General features: G+C 49.9%; 1 protein-coding gene and 1 non-coding gene across 2 annotated transcripts; both read right to left on the reverse strand.

Moving 5' to 3' along the window:
- Positions 1–1,656: 1,656 nt before the first annotated feature.
- TRNAA-AGC lies at positions 1,657–1,729 on the reverse strand. Its single transcript has one exon. It is a non-coding gene; the product is annotated as a tRNA-Ala (tRNA).
- A 1,084-nt stretch (positions 1,730–2,813) lies between these two features.
- LOC120686759 (agmatine coumaroyltransferase-2-like) lies at positions 2,814–4,169 on the reverse strand. The gene has a single exon (XM_039968961.1). It carries the CDS (start codon positions 4,167–4,169, stop codon positions 2,814–2,816), a length of 1,356 nt encoding a protein of 451 aa, XP_039824895.1.
- Between the last annotated feature and the right edge of the window lie 18,555 nt (positions 4,170–22,724).

Consider the following 22,724-nt stretch of genomic DNA (forward strand, 5'->3'; position numbering starts at 1 on the left):
GTGAATAATATATGTGAGTTGGACTGTGGAATCGGTAAAAAAAAAAGAGTCCGGTGACATGGGGCAGAAAAGATAGGTTTGATGATCGGGTCAGATCATCAGGTCGGTGGGGGTGGATAGGCGTTCGGCCGGGGAGCCAGGGCGGAGCCAGGATGGTGATTTTTCATTGTTAGGGGGGCTAATTATATAAATTTATATAAAAATTTAATCAAAATTTAAATTTGTAGTGTAAATTTGGAAATCATAGGGGGGCCAGGCCCCTGCCCGCCCCCCTGTCTCCGCCCCTGGCTGAAGCTGCAGGTTGGAGCTGGAGTAGTGTGAGAGAAAAATACTGTTATCTAGTTGGTGGTTGGAGGCTGGAGCTAGAGTGATGTGAGAGACAAAAACTGTAACGTTGAAGGGCTGGCGCAGTGAGTAGATGCTGTTCGGTGTTGGGTGGCTGTTGCCACTCATCATCGTCGCCCAGCCACACACGCACACGCAACTCTCCCAGTCCCAGCTTATTTTTCACCGAGCCCCTCCCATGCCCACGGTATCGCACTCGAGGGCTCCTCGACGACGCCCTGCAGGCCTGCACACGTGGATGTTCGTACGTATGGGTCTCCTCGATCTGTGCTTGTACGCAGCAGCTACGTACGCCTACGCAAGTAAAGAGTATTCGATCGGAAGCCCGGCGTGCAGAGACGTAGCTACTACTATTATGGTTACGGTGTGTATTTCATGATTTCACCACATCTCGAGGGCCTCTCCGAAAATGAAACGCCTCGCCGGCTTCGCCACCTCGGTCAGAGACTGGCCGTGTTTGGTTTGCGTTGGAAAAAATTTCAATTTCTCGCCCATTTGACCACTGATTAGATGTACTAAATAAAATTTAATTATAAAATCATCTCCACAACCATAATACTGTAGCAGTTACTCTAGATTTGACCGTATGACTAGAAGATGATTAGACGTGGTTACTATAGCATTAATGTAGCCAATTATGATGGAACTTGGCTCATTAAATTCGTCTCGAAAAATTACACCTATCCGTGAAAAATTTTCACAAATAAAATTCATTTATCACTTCATGCATATATTCGTTTTTTTGAAAAAAAATTCACATGGAAAACCAAACACGGCAACTAGTTGGTTCGGAGGACGCCGCAGCAGCAGCAGACGAGCCGCGTGGCGTCTCCGGCGGCCGGGGCGCGGCACGGTGGCCCACAAGCGTCCGGATGCCGGGCCCTTGCTCTGCCCGCACACCACGCTGGACCCGGACCGCGAGTAATAAAACCACGGTGGGGTATACTGTGTTAGTATAAAATTCGTGCGTACCATGAGGACCAGGTTGGGTCTACAGCGTGCTCCCGCAACGCCGACATGTGGGGTCGTCGGAGGGTCAAAACTAATTTTCTTTACAAAAAGCTAAAATCTGAATTTATTTTTTCAATTGAGGAACACTTCTCATGATTTTTTCCCCCCAGGGAAACATCATGGTCGGCCTCTTAGGCAGGCAGCTCCACTACACCTGTGGGCCGGCCTTTCTGCAGCAAGAGAAAGCTAACGAGAGCCCACACACATCTCATCTATTGAGAATGGGCCTGAAGAAGAATACTAACGAGAGCCCATGACATCACATAGCAGCGGGCCTGTAATATTCATATCCCAAAAAATTGGAGATGCGGGGTATCGATCCCCGTACCTCTCGCATGCTAAGCGAGCGCTCTACCATCTGAGCTACATCCCCGCGGTGGGTGCTTGACAGAGTACAAGCTTCTTAATATGTAAATAACGGTTGCCGAGACTACTCTTCTATTCCGATGGGCTCCAAGCCAACGGTAGTCTATTATCAATGTACCCAGGAAGCCGGACGTGTTGATGGGCATGCGGTCGTCGATGCGATAGACGGCCCTGCGGTGGCGCGGCCGGGGTACCAGCTGATGTCGGCCGGCAAACTCGTGCTCGCGGGCGAAAGGCCACGACGCGCTCCGCCACCAGGTCGGACGGAGTCGTCGTGCTCCTTCGAACGAACCTCACCGACCGCTTGAAGATGGGTGACCCGCGAAATGAACCCCAGCGTCGTCCAGCTCCGGGTCCCCGGCCGGCGGCGAGCACCAGCACCCTGGCGTCACCTTCGCTCTCCGGCGTCGTCGTGACGACCATCATCCCGACGACGTACGTGCACCGTGCACGGCCGATCGAGCCGTTCCCCCACAGGGAGCTCGATCCCGTGCGCGCCCGTGACCGTGAGCCCCAGCCTGCAGGGAACGCGTCGACGGCGACGACGCGGCTCAGCGAGGTGGTGCTGATCACGAGGCCGCGGTCACACCGGGGCAGGCCAGCTTGCTGGGCACGCTAGCTGTGGTCGAAGCGCGTGGCCACCTTCATCCGGATCCCGACCAGCCGCCGTGGCGTTGGCCACAACGGCCAGGAGCTCGCGCTCCGACGCCGGGAACGCGCGCGGCCGCCGCGGCGCGGCACGTGGACTGGTACGGTCCGGCAACGCGGCGTATAGGCGTTGGTCACGGACTCACGGCGCAGCCGTCCGCCGCCGCGCCGACGCCACATCGGCGTCGGACTGACTGCATCGCCATGGCGACGATCGTGATGGCTACGAGGAGGCCATGCGTGGGCATTGCTCTTTGGGCGCACTATAGTAGGTCTCAGGTCTGTGCTATGGCTGTACCTGTACGTGACAAAAAAAAATCTTGCTGACGTACAGGCACAGCAAATTCGACGATTTAAAGACTAAAACACAACATTTTTTTACAACATCATCAGTTCGATGCAAAGAGCTAGCACCTAGCAGAAAAGCATTAGATTTTCGTGCCCTAAAGGCGTGCGTCCGCCATTTCCAGCGAGTAGCAGCACTTGGTGAAGGTATCCATGGCGCGGCTGAAGAGGGGCACGTAGGCGTCCACGCTCCTGTCGCCGGAGAAGGAGCGCACGACGAAGACGGAGCCCTCCACCGGCAGGTAGCTGGGCATGAAGAAGAACGGCGGGCCGGCGCCGAAGTCCAGGTCGTAGAAGGGCGCGTGCAGCAGGCTGTCCACCTCGACGTCCGGGCTGTACACGGTCTCCGCCGCGTCGGCCGCGGGCACCAGCCGCTCCTCCTCCACCGCCCCGGAGCTCGCGAAGTCGATGAACGACCTGAAGTAGCCGTCGTCGACGCGCGCCACCTCCCGGGACAGGAGCTCCACGGCGAACCGGAGCGGCCTGGACAAGAGCTCCCCGGCGGTGGCGGCCGGCCGCGCCCACAGCACCACGTTGCCGGCGTACCCGTCCGGCACCCGCGGGCGGCGCATGCGCGCGCGCCCGTCCACCGCGACGCACAGCCTGGTGACCTCGCGCGCCTCGAGCCCGCGCGCCGCCGTGATGCACCGCCACAGGTGCGCCGCGACGCACTGCAGCGTGCTGTACGGCCGCGGCGCCCCAGCCGACGCCCGCGACCTCAGCTCGGCGACGAACTCCTGGCCGAACCGCACCCTCCGCACCACCACCTCGTCGCCTCCGCATCCGGCGACGTCGCGCCTGCCGCCGGGGCTCTCGCCGCGAGCAGGCGGCGGCTTGAACTCGACGCCGCGGTGCTCGAACGCGACGCGCGGCGGGTCGCGGGGCACGAAGAGGGACGCCCTGCCGTGTGCCGGGGCGGGGTCGAACGCCGCGCCGCGGGTGGCCTGGCCCCACGCGAGGAGGAAGTTGCAGGCGGCGCGCCCGTCGGCGACGGCGTGGTGCATGGTGTGGCCGACGGCGAGGGAGCCGCACGCGAACCGGGTGAGCTGGACCAGCAGCAGCTCCTCGGCGCCGTCGCCGTCCGGGTGCAGGCGCAGCACCTCGGGCGCCGGCTCCATCGGCATGACGGCGCCGAGCGCGACGTCGGCCGTCGCCTCGACGAGCCGCGCGCCCGCGTCGGTGAGCAGGATTGCGCGGCGGTCGGCGGCGTCGGCGCCGAGCCGCCCCGCCCACTCGCGGTACTCGGCGAGCGCCCGGGCGAGCCCCGCCGCGAGCGCGGCGTTCGGCGGCGCCGGCGGGCGGAAGAAGTTGATGCCCGAGATGTACAGGTCGTAGTTGGCCTTGTCGAACACCGTGAGCGGGATGGCGGCGTCCGCGGCCGTGGACGGAGCGCCGCCGCCGGCGCCACCGCGGGCGGGCCTGATGGCCTTGGACGACTGCACCGTGATCTTCATGTGGCGACGACTGTGTGCACGCGTTCTGGATGTGCTGGTGAAAACGTGGACTATGCATGGATGGTGCCATGATGATATCATTAGCTGGTGAAACCGTGTAATTGCACTGGACATATTTGGACATTAATAGCGCCAAGCAAGAGACAACCATGCTCATCAAACTGTGTAATTTCCTTTTCTATAAGCTTTTTGGGTCATGGTCAGGTGCGTTGTACTAAAACTCCTTTTTTTCTTAATGAAATACCTGTCCAGACAAAATTCTTGAGAAAAGATAGTTCCTTCTAGGACTTTTTTGGGGATCTTTCTTCACCTTTTCTTTAGATTTGGTTGTTGATAGGTAAATTGTGTCGTCGTGTAAGTAGTTTTATTGTCCTTTCTGCCTTTTTGTTGGATTTGTGCTACCCAGCTCAGGTCTATCTTTTTCTTCATCAACATAGCATGCATCTCTTTTGCTAGTTCATTTAAAAGAAACTAGCATATTAATCCTAGGTTTGTTACGAGTAATATTATAGACCTGCGTCATACCATCAACTTTATTAACTTTGTTTTCTTCATTCACTTCATGTACAGGCACAGGCTGTGCCGTGATTGATTGATTTGTTCGGGTTCTATTAGGATTCATATTGATTTGTCTGGACTCCGATTGGAATTATTCCGATTGACGGACTAAGAAAATATTAATTGCTTTAGAAATAGTAGAGGTATCTTGCAACAACTCATATATATGTGTGCTATGTAACTTCACAACTAAAAACAGGCTACCATGTGTTTCAGGAAAGTATTTGGTGGACACGAGGGCAGGTGCGCACAACATTGTTGAGTGACTCGTGGATCTGGTTATAGGACACACTAATTAGTTAGTGCTCGCATAGTGCGACTAGTCTCCACTACATCTACTATGTCACGGAAAGCTGCTGCCGCACATGCAAGATGAGCGATTGGATCGCAACATGGGCACCTGCCGCCGTGTTCATAAAATCCACTCTCTCGTGTGTTTCGACGAGATCAATGATTTTATGACTGAATTTATCTATTACTGTAATGGTGAGGGGCCGGGATAAAACAGGCTTGGATCCGGATGTTGATTGAAAAAAAAGGAAAAGAATGTATATTACTGGATTTGCTGATCATCTAATGGGTTAGATTAATACAAAGAGTGCATGCGGTGTCGAAGTGGCAATGCATTTCTGTGATTGATTTGCACGTCAAAGATCAAATTAAAGCTGGAGCGCCGGGCACCGGCGGCGCCAGCGAGTGGCAGCAGCTGGTGAAGGCGTCGACGTTGCGGCGGAAGAGCGGCACGTGCGCGACCACGCCGCCGTCTCCGGCGGGCCGCCGGCACGAGGAAGGGGCGCCCTCCACCGGCTGCAGGGTGCTGTAGGTGGGACTGTGGGAGCGAAGAGGAACGGCCTGCCGGTGCCGAAGTCCAGGTCGCAGAACGGGATGCCCAGCACGCTGTCAACCTCGAGGTTGGTCCGCATGGTGTACCTAACCCCATGGCGAAGGAGCTGCAGTGGAACCGCGTGACCTGGACCAGCATCATCTCGCCTCGACCGCTGCGCCGCTGCCGTCCTCGCAGTTCCGGTGCAGCCTCACCGCCTCGGGCCCCACCCGCCGCGGCATGACGGCGGCGAGCGGGACGTCCGCCGGCGCCTCCACGAACCGCTTGCCGGGGGTCGTTGAGGTTGAGGATAATGGCGCGCCTGCCGGCGGCGGCGCCGATGGTGACGAGCGACCGGCCCACACGAAGTCACGGTACTCGGGCAGCATCCTGGTCAGCCCGGCCTCCAGCGCTACGGCGGGTGGAACGCGAACACGCTCGGAAAGTACTCTTCGTGGATCACCTCGTCGATCACGGTGACCGGGACAACGGCGGGCGCCGCCGCGTCGGAGCTTCTTGCCCGGAGCCGTAAGCCGCGGCTTGACTTGCCTGGAGGAGCGCACAGTGACCTTCATCCTCGCTCCGATCGAGAAACACGCGGTACGTTGGCGGACGGCCGACGGGAAACTTAGCTAGCTAGGGCAAACGAGCAGATGATGATCCGATACGGTGCCCATTTTCTACTGGGATGCTGGATGCCATAGGCAGGTTAGGTGACGCGGCGAAACGGGTCGGATGGCACCGAGCTGCTGGTTCGTGGACGAAGCTTTCCTTTTTTCGGGGAAAAGCCCTTCGCACTCGTGGTACTTTAAATCCATTCTTTAAAAAGAATGTTTTTGTCTGATCATCAAGATTCTCTCCTCTACACCTAGTTTTGCTGCACACATTCATCCTCTATACCAACTACCATCTGCGGGGTCCACACGGCAAAATTCTTTTCTTTTTTTTCTTCCTCCCTCCCCACTCTCTCTCCTCACTCCCTACCTCCTCTCTCTCCCACCCGACCCCTCCCCTGTTCCGTGCGGGCGGTGTCTGTGGGCGCACGCATGGGCGGTACGCGGCCGCGGCGGGGCGGAGCACCGGCGGCACAACTCGGCTCGGCTCCGGCGGTCCCGACCGCGCTGCTTTGGTAGCGTCGGCGGACATGGCCGCGACCAAGGTAGCGATGCCGCCAAGCGCGCTCCTCGCATTGCCGCCGCATCCCTCGTCCACAGCACCCACGCCGTTGCTCGCTGTCAAGACCGCAGTGCCGCACGTGTCCCACGGCGCGGCGTGGCTCCTATTCTCTCCCCGCTCCGGCCGTTGCACACCCTGCCCTGTCTTCGACCCTCCTCTGTCCCTGCCCCGGCGAGCGCACACGGGGACGGCGGCGGGGCGGAGCGGAGCGGAGCGGCGGTGGTGGCGCGCACGCGAGGCCGGCCACGGCGAGGCTGAATGGCGGCGCGCACGCGAGCGGCGGGAGCGCGGGAGGGCGACGCGCACGCATGCAGCCGAGCCGGCGAAGTGTCGCGCAACCGCGATGGAGGAGCGGCCCGGCCTCAAGCTCGCCTCCCCCCTTATGTTGTGGCGCCCATGGTCAGCGGAGGAGCGCGCCAGATCCCGGCGTCCGGCGGTGGCTGTTGACGGCCATTATTTCACGTTCTGACCGTCAACTTCTCGGGAATAAAATGTGCTTTGCACTATGTTCCATGTATATTTTATTTAATTCTAATAAGTTCCACAAGTTTTGGATGAGCTGTGACTACAGGATATCACAGTCCAAAGATGGTCGAAAACGGAGAAAATTCAGGCCGCCGGCCTCAACCGTGCCGGGCGGCCTGACACCTCAACATACATGGGTGCGTCCTTGTTACAGAAGTAACGTGACATGCTCACAATACCCCTAAACCAGGGATCGGCCCTTGATTCAGTCGGTAGACCCGGAAGGCATGAGGATTAACCAAAGGACCCACAAGTCAGCGCCCAGATCATCAAACGTCGGTGGTACCCAACCCAGGAGCAATATAGAGCGTTGATTTACAACATCGGCGAAATGGAGGGCCAACAGGCCCCGGAGGCAGGCCGCCCGGCCTAAGGAAACGGTCTTTGGACCGAGTACCCAACTTACCGACCTCCAGGAGCAATCAGAGACGTCCAGGAGAAGGCGATGGCCAGATGGCCACATCCCCACACCGGCCGCCCTAGGGGAGGCCGGCCGGCCCCACTTGGAAGCCCCTAAAGCTCGGTCTTGGCGTGGAAGTTAAGCTCAACCGCCATACCTGCTTACACCTGACGCCAACTCCTTTACCGACCCTGAAGCACTATAAATACTATAAATACTATAAATAGGCTTCATCCTCACTTGTACACACACCAAAAGGAGTTCTCTCTTCTCTCATTTCTAGAGGAGAATTAGTAGTTGGGAGTTAGAGTCGAGTCGAGCTTGTCTCGGAGATCCGAAGTTGTCATCGGAGCTCGGTGAAGAGGTGGTGGCAAACATGTCATATGGTCTTCTAAACAACACTTTAACCATTTATTTATCATATATTATATCACTTACAATTATAAACTTATAATCATTGTTAACTATATTGACTACGAATCCAATCATATAAAATTTACATTATAAAAATAAAAATAATAATCAAATTATTGGTCAAAGATGGAAAGATTTGAATCTTGATATGCGTGTGTGCCTTATAAACATGAAAGAAGGGAGTAATTGTTAAGACGACATGAATCAACTAGTGACATGCTCATCCTAGAAACAATTAGGAATCCTTAAAAAGAAGCGAAAGCAACACGGAAAAGAACGGTAAGAAAAAACCTGCGCAAAGAGAAGCCAATCTACTCGAGCAAAGCTAGCAACAATTATATTTAATAAAGCATGCGAAAATTCGACAATGATTAGTAAAGCCCAAAGTCAAACAGAAAGAAGCCTTAACCAAAAAGGCAAAGCCGATAAAAAAAGCTCGCCAACAAAACTACAACTAAAAACTATAAACGAGTCCCACCAAAAAAGAGAGAAAAACTTAGAGCCAACTTTCAAAACAAACCTCAACTAAGCATGCAAAAAGTTAAGAACAAAAAGTTAATTAACTCAAGTTAACTAAGCGTGCATCGCCACAGTAATCCGATAATATGCTGTCCCGCCGGTTGTTAAGCCCACACATTAATAAGCCGCTAAAGTAACCAGCGCTACAGTAATTAGATGCTACAGTAACAACTCCCTCACAAAATCAGCTGGAACTAGTCCAGCCCAGCCATTCAGTTCAACCGAACAAGGGCAATATCAAAACCTGGTACTAATTAATCAAACCTAAAGAGCAGGAATTAAATAGCTAATAGGCTTGAGCTTAAGGAAAAGGAACAGTACTTACCTGCTCACGGGCGGAGGTGCACACGGGCCACCAGCAGGCCGCCCTCGTGCGTCACCTGCACAGGCCAGATGGGCTGGCAGCCGGCCTGCAAGCAGGGATGGGCTGCCGCCCAAGGAGCAGCCAGTTCGGGCAGCTGGGCCGCTCAGCTCCCTCGTGGGCTGGGCCCTGCTGATCGCGCCCATTTGACATCATCCTTGTTGCTGGGCCTGGGTCGATCGGTCTATCTCTTTGGCGGCAACTGTTGCATAGAGAGCGCGGTTTGAAATTTAATTTGGGCCGAGCAAAGCGAAGCGACTGCCCCCTCGGCGGCTAGCTTCTGCTGGGCTGCTAGGCCCGCCCGATTTGCACTGGGCTGTCGTCGCCATGAGAGGAGCCCAGAGATGGACGGGGAGAGGAGCCCAGCCCAACGCAGGAAGCACGGGCGGTTTTTTTTTTCGTTTTTTTACAAAAATATATTTTCGATTTGGAAATTTCAGGAATATACCCCGGCCGCCCAGCTGCAGGTCGGCCGGACCTGGCCGCCCGGCAGCGGGGCAGTAGGGGCATTTCTGAAAAAAATTTCACGGAGAAAATTGCTCGTAGGTCCCTGGGGGCCGGTCGCCCGGCAGCGGGGCGGCCGGCCCCCCAGGCCGCTCGGCTGCAGGGCGACCGGATCTCCCACCCTTATATAAGGGTTGACTAGTCCCCCCACCCCTCATTTGCATCACTAAAATTCCAGAAACCAAGAAATTAGAGGGAGGGAGGGAGAGAGGCGAAGCCCTTCTGGATTTTCGAGTCAGCGACTGCAGGTAACCAAAATTCTTCTATGCTTTACAAATAAATTATGTTGTAATTATTTTTGTTGAAATAGTAGATTAGCAATCAATTTAATATCATGATTGTGTGTCCAAATATGTCGAGCAAGCTTCGTTTTCAAGTTCATTATGGAGTAGATCTATCAGCTTTTGAATGAATAGAGTGCGGAATAGATAAACTATTAGAGATGAGTTTTGGTTCCATACGCAAATGGCTTCATGAGATATTCAATGTAAATTCAAAGACTCATTTCCTAACCGTTCAGACTGTGACGAATTAGGAAAGTGAAGGGGATTTCTGGGAGTTGATGCTTATAGCAAACACTGAAGAATGGCGGACTTACATGCAACAAGCTTTTGACCGCGGGTGGCCTCTTGCAATGCTAATTCAGATTCACCAGAAGGCAGCCCATTTCGATGAAGGGTCAACAAGTACATCATCTCATATAAACCAAGCAGTGGAACAAGAAAATGAAGATCAGAACATGCATGTCACAGAACCTGAGCCGCAAGGTATAGCTGATCAGGTAGGAGAAAAAGAAGATCAGAACGTGCATGTCATTCAACCTGAGCCGCAAGGTTTAGCTGATGAGGGGGAGCGGATACCTGGAATAGTGGAAGCTGTACAGAATGAAGACCAAGAGGCTCGAATGATGGAAGAATGTGGGGACTCATTAGACGATGAGGACTACCCGTTGCTAGGTGAATGGTGAGACAAGGGTTTTGGAAATCCAGTGATACAGGATATTAGGAGTAATGAGTACGAATACAGAGAGAATGAGGTTGTGTAGGGGGCAAAGTATCCTAGCATTGAAGCTGTGAAAGATGCTGTGAAGCTTTGGGCTATATCGTTGAGGAAGGAATTCAGAGTTGTGAAGCCTAGCAGCAAAGAATATGAGGTGAAGTGTGTCAATGACGATTGTACATGGCGAGTACATGCCTACAAGGGTAAGTACAAGACACACTGGGAGTGTTCAATTGTTACACCACATACATGTAGATTAACTGCTGTTGCGCAAACTCACCGTAACATCACATCCACTTTCGTGGCCAAGAAGATGTATGGGGTGATTCTGGACAAAATTGATTATGAGCCAAAATTGATAATTAGGGACATCGACGACTTCGGACTCCAGAATCAGCTCGTACGTCCCGTCAGCTAGAACAGTCGTATCTATATGTGATGCAAGAAACGGTATTACAATCATACACACTTCGCGATAAATTTGCAGTCTAAAACATAACTTATCATATGGGAAATTGTTTATAGAGCAGTTATTTAACATTTCTTACTACATAAAACAACATGATTAACCTCATAAGACAACTTGACTATCATCACAAAGTTTTAGTTGGTTCACATAGCATGTAAATCATGGTTTGCTAAGAATTAATCAACTCAGTACACAACCAGTATTTAAATTCAGCAAAATTACTTCAAACAGAAAGTATAAAGAGCAATCTATCTTGAAAATTTCACACAATTTCATGCAGCCAATTATTCATAATAAAACATTTACTCAGACAGCACCTAGAACAAGATTAAATTCTACAGACCAAACTAAAGCAAATCAGAAGCTATAAATTTAACAGGATATCGATACAGAGCTAGCACAGCTACTGTAAATTTTTCATGATTTTATCTGCAGAATTAATTCTAAGAAAATAAATAAAACATACAGCAACATATCAAGATTCATTTTTAATTTTCGTTCTAAACATGAACTTATGCTCAAACTTCATGGACAAGCTGTTTTATTCAAAATATACACTCAGAAATATTTACATGATTTATCATGAACAGAAATTATTTATATGATTTAATCTATGTAGGAACTCATAAATTTATAACTTAAGATGAATAGAGCTTTAAGCTCTCAACTTTTTACTATAGCTAACATGTAAACAGTTATATCTAGCATAAAAATTAGAGCTTCACAAAGCAACAGAATCATGCTCAAATAATTATCATGAATATAATTAGCATATAACCAAACCTAAGTCATAGCTTTTAACATAGGCATGTACTAGAGTTCATATTTTGACATAAGAACACACATGATAAGTAGAGTATCTCTGCCAAAAGACACACCCAGCATAGCTATGGAACTCAAGTTATAAATAAAAGAGCATTTACAAAGTATTTAACATACACATAAAAATATGCAGTGACAAGGCAAAGCCCTTTTACAAAGTGATAGAGTTCTAAACATAGAATCCATGGCCACTGGTTTCATAATTTTTGGATTTTTCTAGCATTTGTTAGGAATTTTCAAAGTTCAGCCTAGAAACAAAAGGAAAAGGATTGAAAACTTGCAGATAGGTCCCTAGAAAGAAAAAGAGACTTGCAAAATGGCCCTTGGCCGAATTCAGAGAAGAGGGAGGGGTTTTGACCGCCGATTCCGGCGAGGCTCATCGCCGGCGGTGAGGGTGGATGGGCTGGGGAGCTTTAGGGCGCCAAGCGCTATCTGCTAGTGGTGTTGGGTCGAGGAGGAGGCGGCTGGAAGAGGTTCGTCGACATGCGGCGGCGCGGCGGTATGGAGGAGCTCGATGGCGAGGGGGCTCTAGTGGAAGATTGGAAATGAGGAGAGGCCGGTGAGCTGCGCGAGAGTGAGGTGGAGCTAGGGGTGGGGTCTGCGCGGGCGAAGCGGCCATGGAGGAGCGGGGCGACGGAGAGCTCAAGCTCGCCGGCGTTCGGGCAGGCGGTGGTGGCGTTCTGGAGGTTTGGGGCGGGGAACTGGCGAGGGAATGAGGGGATTGGGATGCGGGGGTTCCCATGGTGCTGAAGCGCGTGAGAGGAAGGGAGCCAGGGCTCTTCCTCGAGCTCGCCACGGTGGCGGCGATGTGGCGGCCGCGCGGACGGTCGGGGCAGCGTGGCGAGGTAAGGAGGGCTACAACGCGGGTGGGAGTGGGGCCAGGGGGTTGCGGGGGTGCCGCGTGGGGCGGTGGAGCAGCAGGAGGTGGCCTCCCGGCCTTCCTGAGCGGCGGCAGCGCCGCTCTGTGCCGGCGGCAGAGGAAACAGAGAGAGAGGAGGAAGACGACAGGCTGGACCTGTTTGTAATTTCAGAAAAGTTTAGGGGTCCTACTATAAAACAAAAATAACTCCTAAACTAGGGCTCAAATGAAAAAGTGCCCAACATGAAAGTTGTTCAACTTTTCAAGATCTACAACTTTGATGTTGTGCAAAAATTGATTTGACCAAAGGTTGAGAAGTTATTTTGAAAACATAGAAAGTATTTTGAATTTAATGGACTTTTGTCTTTTCCAAAACAAATTCACCTTAATTTTAGACTAAAAAGTAAAATTTCCTGCTATGTAATGATTACACTAAATTTTACAAAGAAACCCTCCACAAAAGCAACATTTACCCATCCTATTCAAATTAAATTATAGGAAGGACCTTGCATCAAATCATATTTACACAATTAACCTTATATTTTTAAAATAAGACCCTTGTTCAAGCAAATTAAACACATGATGCATAAAATAAATGCAGTTCTACTGTGCAGACACCTAGGGTATCACATCTGCCTCCAAACCTCTTGTAGCTTATCTCCCTGAATACAAATATCTTTATTCCCGAAGTGGGAATAACAAGTTTGTATTTTGTCACGGCCTCGGGCCGATCTAGCTGCAGCAGGCGTCGACTAGAAGCTCTAGGAGATCTAGGAAGCAAGCATGCAAGCCCAAGTCGTTTATATAAAGTACTCGAGTTGTAATGTCGAGTAGTTGTACTGTGTCGAGTACTTATCCTTGTTTTGGAATGTAATCCTAGTTAAGGAAAAGAGTATCGAGCAGTCGACTAGGGATGTGAGTGTTTTCTTTTTCCAGAATGTAATCTCGGAAAAAGGAATGTCTTTTTAAAATCCCATTTTTTCCACAATTTGCAACGGACTGTTGGCCTGTTGGGTGCTTTACCATACTGCCACCGTTATTATAAAATGAAACGGTAACTTAGGTTTTACCCCACCGGCCGCCATTTGTTTTACTGCTTTAGATCTGTCTTCGCTCTCAAGCTCCTAGATCCAAAAGTCTTGCTCCTTGTCGTTCCCCATCCTCCTCCTAGGGTTTTCACCAGTTTATGCGCATGAAGCGTTCTGTAGATTTCCGGATGGCACCCAAGAAAGCGACCAAGGGGAAAGGTGCGGCTGTGGAGCCAACCCGCGATGAGGAGTGGAACACAAGTAAGTGTTCCCAATCTGACTTGGAATCTCTAGTGTCGCTAGGTATTTTAGTTCCCAGATCTATTATTCAATGACATCCTGCCTTGGGTTCAGATCATCCGTATGAAAATACGGGGGAAGTTGTTGCTTTCACCTCATACTTGGAACGAGGATTGGGGTTTCCTTGCTCTTCTTTCTTTTCTGAACTGATGTGCTATTACAGGATCCAATTGCATCATCTGACCTGAAATTCCTTTATTCATATCTCCATCTTCATGCATTTATGCGAAGCTTTTCTGGGCATCGAGCCCCATTTTGAACTCTTTCGCTTTCTTTTTCATTTGAAACCGCAGCCCAACAGATTCGTCTTAGATGTAGTAGGGGGCGCGGGTCTCCAACTTAGGCAAAGAAAGGATAGAGTGTATATCCCTTGTGACCTTAGTAATAAAGTAATCAAATGGAAACCTAAGTGGTTCTATGTCGAGAACTAGTCGAGAAGTTTTCCATCCATTACTCCCGGCCCTCCAATCCAATGGCCCGAGTGGAATAAAAAACCAGTCAACGAGAGTCAGATCTCTGAACTGCTCGAGCGAATTGCCGTTCTGAGGCAGAATGTGTTGACTAGGGAAGCAGTTATGTTTGACTGGATGAAGTGAGGAATCCAGCCATTGCAGGCTCGGGAATCGTTTGGATTTCAGTATCAGGGAACAACTGATCCATCCAGATACTCGAAGGAAGAGATCTCGGATGATGTAGCACTCAGTCGAGTACAACGACTGTTAAAGAATGTAAAGAAAATCCCAGTTGTTCCTGGTACATTTTCTGCTGCGAATCCGCCGAAGCAAGTACTTGATAAGAGTAGTCGATACATAGAAATCGAGTACTTTACCATAGTGTAAATCTGATAGGATTTGCTTTATGTAAGAAGACGTGGATCGCTTTAAGAGTAGTCCTTCACTACCAGGCATTTATTCGCCCTTTTGTTCTTCCAATTTCCTCGATCTGTCAATCAAATCTTAGTATGCTCATATGAAGTTTGATATAAACAGTACTAATGTCTAGACTTGGATGTGCAGATGAGGCAGCGTCTGGGGAAAAGAGTGATGGGGAGCACAGCCCCACTCCAAGTGCTGATACCCAATCTGTGCAGCCTAGGAGTACTCGAACTGCGGCCAGGAAGCATCGCGGTTCCTCCCAAACTACTAGCGTTAGGTAAGTAACTAGTGATTTTGCAATCGAGTACTTTCTATTTGTCGATTTGCAAGTTTTGATTTGTGTTTTTGCTTTCCCAAGTCCGGCGGCGAAGATGCCACGGACCTCAGCATCTAGGGATGATACTACAGTGGAACAGACAGTCCCCTCCACCACAGTGGACCCGTCGAGTGGGATCGGGGCTACTCATTCAGTGAATAGTTCCGATGTAAATAAGACCATCGATGCGGGTAAGCTGGCCGTGATCGCAAAGCCTGCCCGCAAATTTGGCATCAAGGGGTTTGCCCTAATAAGAGCTCCTGCGTAAGTTCTTTTGGAACTTGTATGTGTTGGATCTATTTTGAATCTAGTAGTTTGTAACTACTTTGTCTTTGCAGAGATGCGGTCCTGGGAGAGGATGTGGTGGCTGAGAGCCACTCAGTCTCTCAATCGGGGTTGGAGAAGCCCCCGAGCACTCCTGAGATGAGTGCTCAAGATGCAGAAACATTGGCCAACTCCATGCTTCTGGATTCTCCCTTACCGAACTTGGAGAAGGGTAATGATGAAATCCCAGAAGGTGACGGAAGCAGCAAGCTTCTAGGAGGAGAGGGTGAGAAGCTTCCTGAGGGAGGCGATGATAAACAGCCTGCGGAGACCCCTGTAGGTTAGCTTGTAGGAAAGGTATCCTTTTATTTGCCCTTAGTGTGATTATGTAGCTTGTTCTTCCTTTAGATTCCCTAACCACAGGGAATGTTGCAGGGAAAATTGAAGATGTGCCCAAGAAGGCTGTTGCTGAGGTGGTGGCGAGTACTTCCCAAGTCACATCGGGAAGTAATTTGCCAAGAGAGAAAGTGGAGCTAGCTGTCAAGCTGCTGGAGGTAAGTAGTCGAATGTTTCGAGTACTTTTAGAATAGATCGAGTAGTATGCTGATCTTTTGTTTTGCAGGAGGCATTGGGACGAAAAGGTGTCCAGTCTCCAGATGAGACAGAGCTGAATGCTCTCAAGGAGAGGGTTAAGACACTCTCGTCTGAGAAGACTGCTCTTGGGGGGAAGCTGAAGAAGCTTTCCCAATCTAAGAAAGGTTAATCTTTAGCATTTGATATGCACTCGACTAGTAGATCCGCTTGGTGTTTATAAGATTTTATTTTTAATCGAGTACACAGCTTGTGCCAAATCTTTAGAGATTCAGGAAAGCTTGGTACTAGATTTAAAGATTCCTATGTACCAAAACACAGATGAAATAGAGAGGCTCAAGAAGATCAAGGAGGACTCTGACCGAGAGATGGAAGGAGCCTTGAAGTAGCTCAAGACCTTATCAGAGTCCCGAGACTCGACGCAGCGTGAGCTCATGGAACAGAAAGAAGTCAGAGATGCCGCCCTGGAGGTGACCGAGGCCATGGAAATCCCACAAGAGGATGGAGATGAGCCACTCACGCTGGCTGGGAGGCTTCGCAGGGTGCCTGGAGCCTTCGAGAGGTTTGTTTCCCATATTACCCGCCCGTGCATGGGTCACGTACTTGGGTTGGTGAAGTCTTATTGGCCAACCACTCGTCTGGATGCCCTTGGACGAGGAGCTAAAGCTGACTGTACGGAGGATCAGTTTCGTCAGTATTTGGTGGAAACTTCCTGGGTGGCTAATCAGATAGTAGAGTCCTTGAGCAAGGCTGAGTCTCCTTGATCTTTTCTTGTAATTGGAATGGCATGTGGGCCGGTAGTACTGTGAAACAAATACTGGATATTTGTTGTAATGTTAAGTACTTGTTAGGATTGTGGAATCCCTTGATGTGTCGAGTAATTGTACTCGACGGTCCTGAGTGTAGGCAGCATCGTGCCCACTCAGTTATAATAGTAGATACGATGCATTGTATCCGTAGGTGCCTTGGGAGGCAGAGTATACTCGAATAAGATTGAGTTTGTATGGTTCTGAACTAAAACCATGGTGCTGGCCGGTTAGGATTGAATCCCTTGAGATTAACTAAGTGGGAATAGCACCATAAGAGAGAAAAAGTCATAGCTTATTGTTAATTTCCCTTTTTGGAGGAAATTTTTTCTATTAGCATGCAGCTAATATGGACTTTGTTGTCCAATCAAGGAAAAACTCTTATTGAGTACTTAGGAGGTATAAGAAGTTTCTTGATAGATAAGGAGACAGGCAGCTCTCGACAACTACTCAGAATGCTAAGGGAGAACAGGAGTTCTTTTTGTATCTCAAGCAAGCGGGTAGTACCCGTCAAGTACTTGAGGCAAAAAGATTCTGTAACAGAGATTCCCTTAGTAAACTAAGCAAGTGGGAAACTTGTGTCAACTTATTTTAGAGTATCAAGAACTTATCTGTACTCCTTAAGTGGTTTTCGTAGTTGATCAGTTAGGATAGACCTTGTTTGGTTACCCAGATAGTATGCAACTATTTTACGAAAATGTCCCAAACTACTCGATCATATCGAGTAGTATGTCCTATTAATGGACTGGATTGGTTTCTAGAATAGGACTGTTAGGATTGAACTCCGTCGAGTTAACCAAGACGTGAATATTCTAGAAACATCCCAAACTTACTCGAGCAGAGCGAGTAAGGTGTCCTACCTGAAGACTGGAGTAACTCTAAGGCAAGTCTGTTAGGTACTAACCCCGTCGAGTTGTCCAAGATGAAGGTGCCGAAAGAGTATCCAAGACCTACTCGAACCAGTGAGTAGGATGTCCTTTAACCAAGGACTGGAGTAATCCTTAAGACAGAACTGTTAGGTACGAACCCCGTCGGATTGCCCAAGACGTAAATGTCGAAGGGATATCCAAAACTTACTCGAGCGAGGCGAGTAAGGTGTCCCTAAGGACTGGAGTAATCTTTAAGACAGAACTGTTAGGTATGAACCCCGTCGGGTTGCCCAAGACGTAAATGTCAGAAAGATATCCAAAACTTACTCGAGCGAGGCGAGTAAGGTGTCCTTTTAACTAATGACTGGAGTAACTCTTAGGGCAAGTCTGTTAGATACTAACCCCGTCGGGTTGCCCAAGATGAAGGTGCCAAAAGAGTATCCAAGACCTACTCGAGCAGGGCGAGTAGGGTGTCCTACCGGAGGACTTAGAGTGTCTTTTAGGATAGAACTGTTAGGTACGAACCCCGTCGGGTTGCCCAAGATGTAAATGTCAAAAAAACACTCGGGTGTGAATCATGAAAAACTACTCGATAGCTGCTCTAATGCTGAGCGAGGCTTTCGAGATGGGGTATTGGTCGTGTGAGCGAGAGCCAAGTAGTCGATATAGAAGAAATCAACTTTATTTGGATTTGTCGAAATTACAATAACTGTAAAGTGACAGACTCTGACTCTTAAGACCTACCCCTTGCTCATTGGACGTGAGCATTGGTTTACATGACTAAATAAAACTTATTCGAAGATAATACTAGTCGATATGGGGGTCAATTAGATTTGGTGTAGAACTAGTCAATGCAGAGGTTGACTAGATTTATTGGTGGAGTCTCTTTCAGGAGAGGTGCCCCAAGGGCCTTGCGGAGTGAGTCACACTGGAAGATCGTGTGAGAGCTCTTTGGGTGGATAAAGCACTTGCGTAGCAGTACTTTGTTGATCCTATTTCCGCTCTGAGATGATTTAGCTTGATGCTGGATGCGTGGTTTACCCTAAGGACGGGTATTGGTGGTTGCCGGCTTGTGCTTTTTGAAGGATGCGGAAGCCTTTGGCGGGATGCGGTAGTTGGAAGAAGGGCTGTATGCCTCGACTTCCTCCCGTTCCTTTCTCCTTGAGATGATGATGTTGCGCGCAGCGCGCCCAATGTTGATCACACTGCGGAGGTCGTAGTTGGAGTAGTCATAGTTGTCGCCTTGTTGTTTTTGCAGGGTGTTAGCGAGGCACTGACGCCTGAATGCCCTCTTCTGGTTGAGCTGGCGACGACGTTCGTAGAGGTCTTCTGTTGGAAGCTGCTCGTCCAGTTGGACGGTGACGGTCGCTGCTGGAGGAGGAGGAGGAGCAGGTAGATCCTCCTTGGTAGTAGTTTGGGCTTCTGTGATTGTAGGAGGAGTAGTTTCCATGTTGTCGGAAAGGTACTCGTTGAAATCATCAGAATTGTAGTCGTCGAGGTTGAGACGCTCTGTGGGATCGCCCTCAGGTTCTTCGGCGATACGAACCATGAGGATTTCACAGCAAAGGCCTTGAACTTCTTGGTCTTGTTTGCTTGAGGACGGGTCTAAAGCTCTGTTGGTAGGGCAGATCCGCTGGCTGTGAGACAGAAGAGTTGGGATCTTGTGCCTTTCTGAGGTGCATTGTCCGTCCTTGCGGCGTTGCATATATAATCAGGTTAGGGAGGGAGTCCTGATCGGACTTGAGGTTCTTAGCCGAGTTGGACTCGACTTGTTTACTATACTAGATTAGGTCGTCTAGCTGTTCCTCCGGATAGGAGGAGTACTCGGATTCGGAGTCGGTTAGCCCACCGATTTTTGAGTATGTATGCTTTGGGTGAGCGAGAAGCGGGATGCCCATCTCTACACGGAGGGCGTTCTCATTCATCCAGTGTAGCCATGATTGAGTGGGAGTCAGCCCCTCAGGCTCCTTGATCCAGGGTCTGTCATAGATTGAATCGCTGGATTGTTCTGGAGCTTTGGCCTTTCCTTTTTTAAGCTTGGCCAGTTCCCAAAGAGCGTCAGCGTGCTCGGTTGGTTTGGTCATAGCGTCCATGAATAGCTCGGTGTTGTCTGACCACTCTTCGAGATCATCGAATGGTTCAAAGTTTTCGAGACCGTTCATGAAGCAATCAAAGTCCTGGTCGAACTTGGACTCGACTGGTTTCGGAGTCCGAGTATGAGCAGGTTTCGGTGAAGGGCTCTGAGGTATCCTGGAGATAGACGGTCCCATCCGAACAAGCCGGGGGTTTGTCTCACCAGCTCCCCCGCAGATTCCTCCTCCCGCTTTCTGCTCTTTATTTTGCAAAGTGCTTTCGGCTACCTTGATACAGTCGGCTAGCTTGGAATTCACCCGATCGATACCTGAGGACATATCACCTGACCTTTTTTGTGGTGGGTTTAACGCTTTGGGGATCTTCCGTGACGTAGATGGGCCGAGAGCAGTTTCTGCAAGTTTGATGCAGTCCTCTATCGATCGTGAAACTTGATCTACTCCGGCGAGTAGTTCTGAGTTTTTGATCCTAGGGCGCTTGATCGTCTTGAGATGAGCCAAGTATTTTCCAAGAGTTTTGGAAAAGTGAGGCTTTTTGGAATCAGAGTTTGTGTCGAACTTGACCGGACCAAGAGTTCGGTTTAGAGTTGTCACTTTTTCCGGGTTGTCTGAGTCAAGTTCGGGTGGAACTCTTTTCTCGTCGAGATCCGCAGACTTGCGGATGCTGGCGAGTTGGGAGCGGGTTTTCGATTTAGGTGAATTAGGCATGACAAGGTGGCTAGAGAAGCCTCCCGTTCCGTCAGCCGTGCAAGCCCAGGAACCGAAAACGAGGGTCGTGCCTTCTGGCACGTTGTTGGTGTCGCTTGATCCGGCTATCGAATCCGCTGATGAACTCGCCGAATCCCCTACCTGGCACGCCAGCTGTCAGTGTTTACCGCCAAGCCTTCTCAGGGATACCCTTAGCAGTAAGGTTTGTAGGTAGGGTTCAGCGGCTCTGGAACTCGATGGTGCAAGGAACACAAAGATTTAGACAGGTTCGGGCCGCGAGTTGCGTAGTACCCTACGTCCTGTGTGGTTTGTATAGCCTTAGGTGTTGATGATTGTTTGGAGGGGGTCCCTGCCCGCTCTTATATATCCGGGGGGACAGGGTTACATGGAAAGTCCTAGCCGAGTACAGTTGGAGTCCTACTTCAACACAATCGGGTAGTTCCCTTTGTACTACAGCTAGTTCTACGCCTATTCAGGTAGTAACAAAAGAGATAAGGTACATCCATAAGCTATCCCTTATTCTAGAACATTCTATGTCTATAAGCAGTCCCGCTGCCCCGGGTCTCACACATTGGACTTCTGGATGTTTTGAGATTCTATTTGTGGCTAGTTGTTATATATATATATATATATATATATATATATATATATATATATATATATATATATATATATATATATATATATATATATATATATATATATATATATATATATTGCCTGTGACGAATGTTGTGATATATACTGTATGTGACATTTGTTATGTCTGCGACATAGGTCTGTGATGGGGTACTTTATATGTGAAAAAAATAAGCTGGGTTTTTTCAATTTGCCGTGTGCCAACCATGGCACACGGCAAAGTGGCCATATAGGCCGGCCTGGTGTCCAAATTTCGCCGTGTGCCAAGGCCAAGGCACACGGCAAATCGTCCAAACTTCGCCGTGGGCCACAACCCACGCGCACGGCAAACAGTCCAAACTTTGTCGTGTGCCAACCACGGCACACGGCAAAGTGGCCGTATAGATCGGCTTGGTGTCCAAATTTCACCGTGTGCCAAGGCCAAGGCACACGGCAAATCGTCCAAACTTCGCCGTGTGTCACAGCCCAGGCGCACGACACATAGTGCAAACTTCGCCGTGCGCCAATGACTAGGCACACGGCAAAACGTCCTAACTTTGCCGTGTGCGGCGGCTGTGGAACACGGCGAAACCTATATTTTTGTCGTGTGCCGTGTAGCTGGTGCATGACAAACCCCTCTTCCGCGTGGCCCCCCCACACCTCTTTTGCCGTGTTCCTAGGCCTTTGGCACATGGTGAGAGCGAAATCTTCGCCGTATGCCTATCCCTCAGCACACTGCGAAGTATTACCAACACCGTCAGTGCGATGCCGCCCCCGTCTGCATGCCTTTTTTCACCGTGCACCCTGTAAAACACACGGCGAAGCTGTTCGCCGTGTGCCCGAAATATGGCACACGGCAAACTCGACCTATGCCGTGTCCGCGGCTGCCGTCAGGTCTTCGCCGTCGGCCACTCTCGGCGATGTTTTCGCCGTGTGCTAGGCTTAATTTGCCGTGTGTCATGCTTTTGACACACGGCGAACACTCGAAATCCGGTAGTGATTGCTGGGAACATATTTCACAATTACTAATTGGATGCTCTTTTTAAGCCTCCAGATAAAGCTATCTAGGATCCTAAGTGTACACTTAAAAGATAGATAAATTCTAGAAATTCTCGTACAAATAAGAATCATCTGATCATCAATCCGACAGCTCAAATCATAATAGTCATTGGATCTGTTATCTTTCCTAACATACACAAACCCATGTGTGACAATGTGTTTACCCATAGTAAACTATGATTGATGTATCCTGTTTTCACACTCACTTGGTGCATGGACACGACATTTTAGTCTGTCCTCTGTCAAATAACTTTTTCAAGAAGTCATCGACCTTTTGAGCAAACTCAATGTACTCTTGGTTGCTCTGTCATCCCTTGTACATCCACTCACGGTCATCCATCCTTTAACATACGAGCGAGTAATTTTAAAACCTATTGCATCTACATGATGTCTAACAATCTCTAATAGGTGAAGATAGGTCCTAATCCCACCTGAGGATGCGTAGATATGGTCAGTTTCCATGTTCTACTCCTATCCGAGATAGAATTTCGGCAGCACCTCCCCGCTGCTCTCCAAATACACGTCCTGGCAAGGAGATTGTGTATCCGGAGAACAACAGGGAGGTGATGCCGAAACTCTGGCTCGGATCGGAGTAGAACATG

This window comes from Panicum virgatum, chromosome 8N (assembly GCF_016808335.1).
Source record: "Panicum virgatum strain AP13 chromosome 8N, P.virgatum_v5, whole genome shotgun sequence".
Classification (NCBI taxonomy): domain Eukaryota; kingdom Viridiplantae; phylum Streptophyta; class Magnoliopsida; order Poales; family Poaceae; genus Panicum; species Panicum virgatum.

What these genes read in the sequence shown, in the direction of transcription:
- LOC120686759 (XM_039968961.1), bottom strand. Translation starts at nt 4,169, where the DNA reads ATGAAGATCACGGTGCAGTCGTCCAAGGCCATCAGGCCCGCCCGCGGT.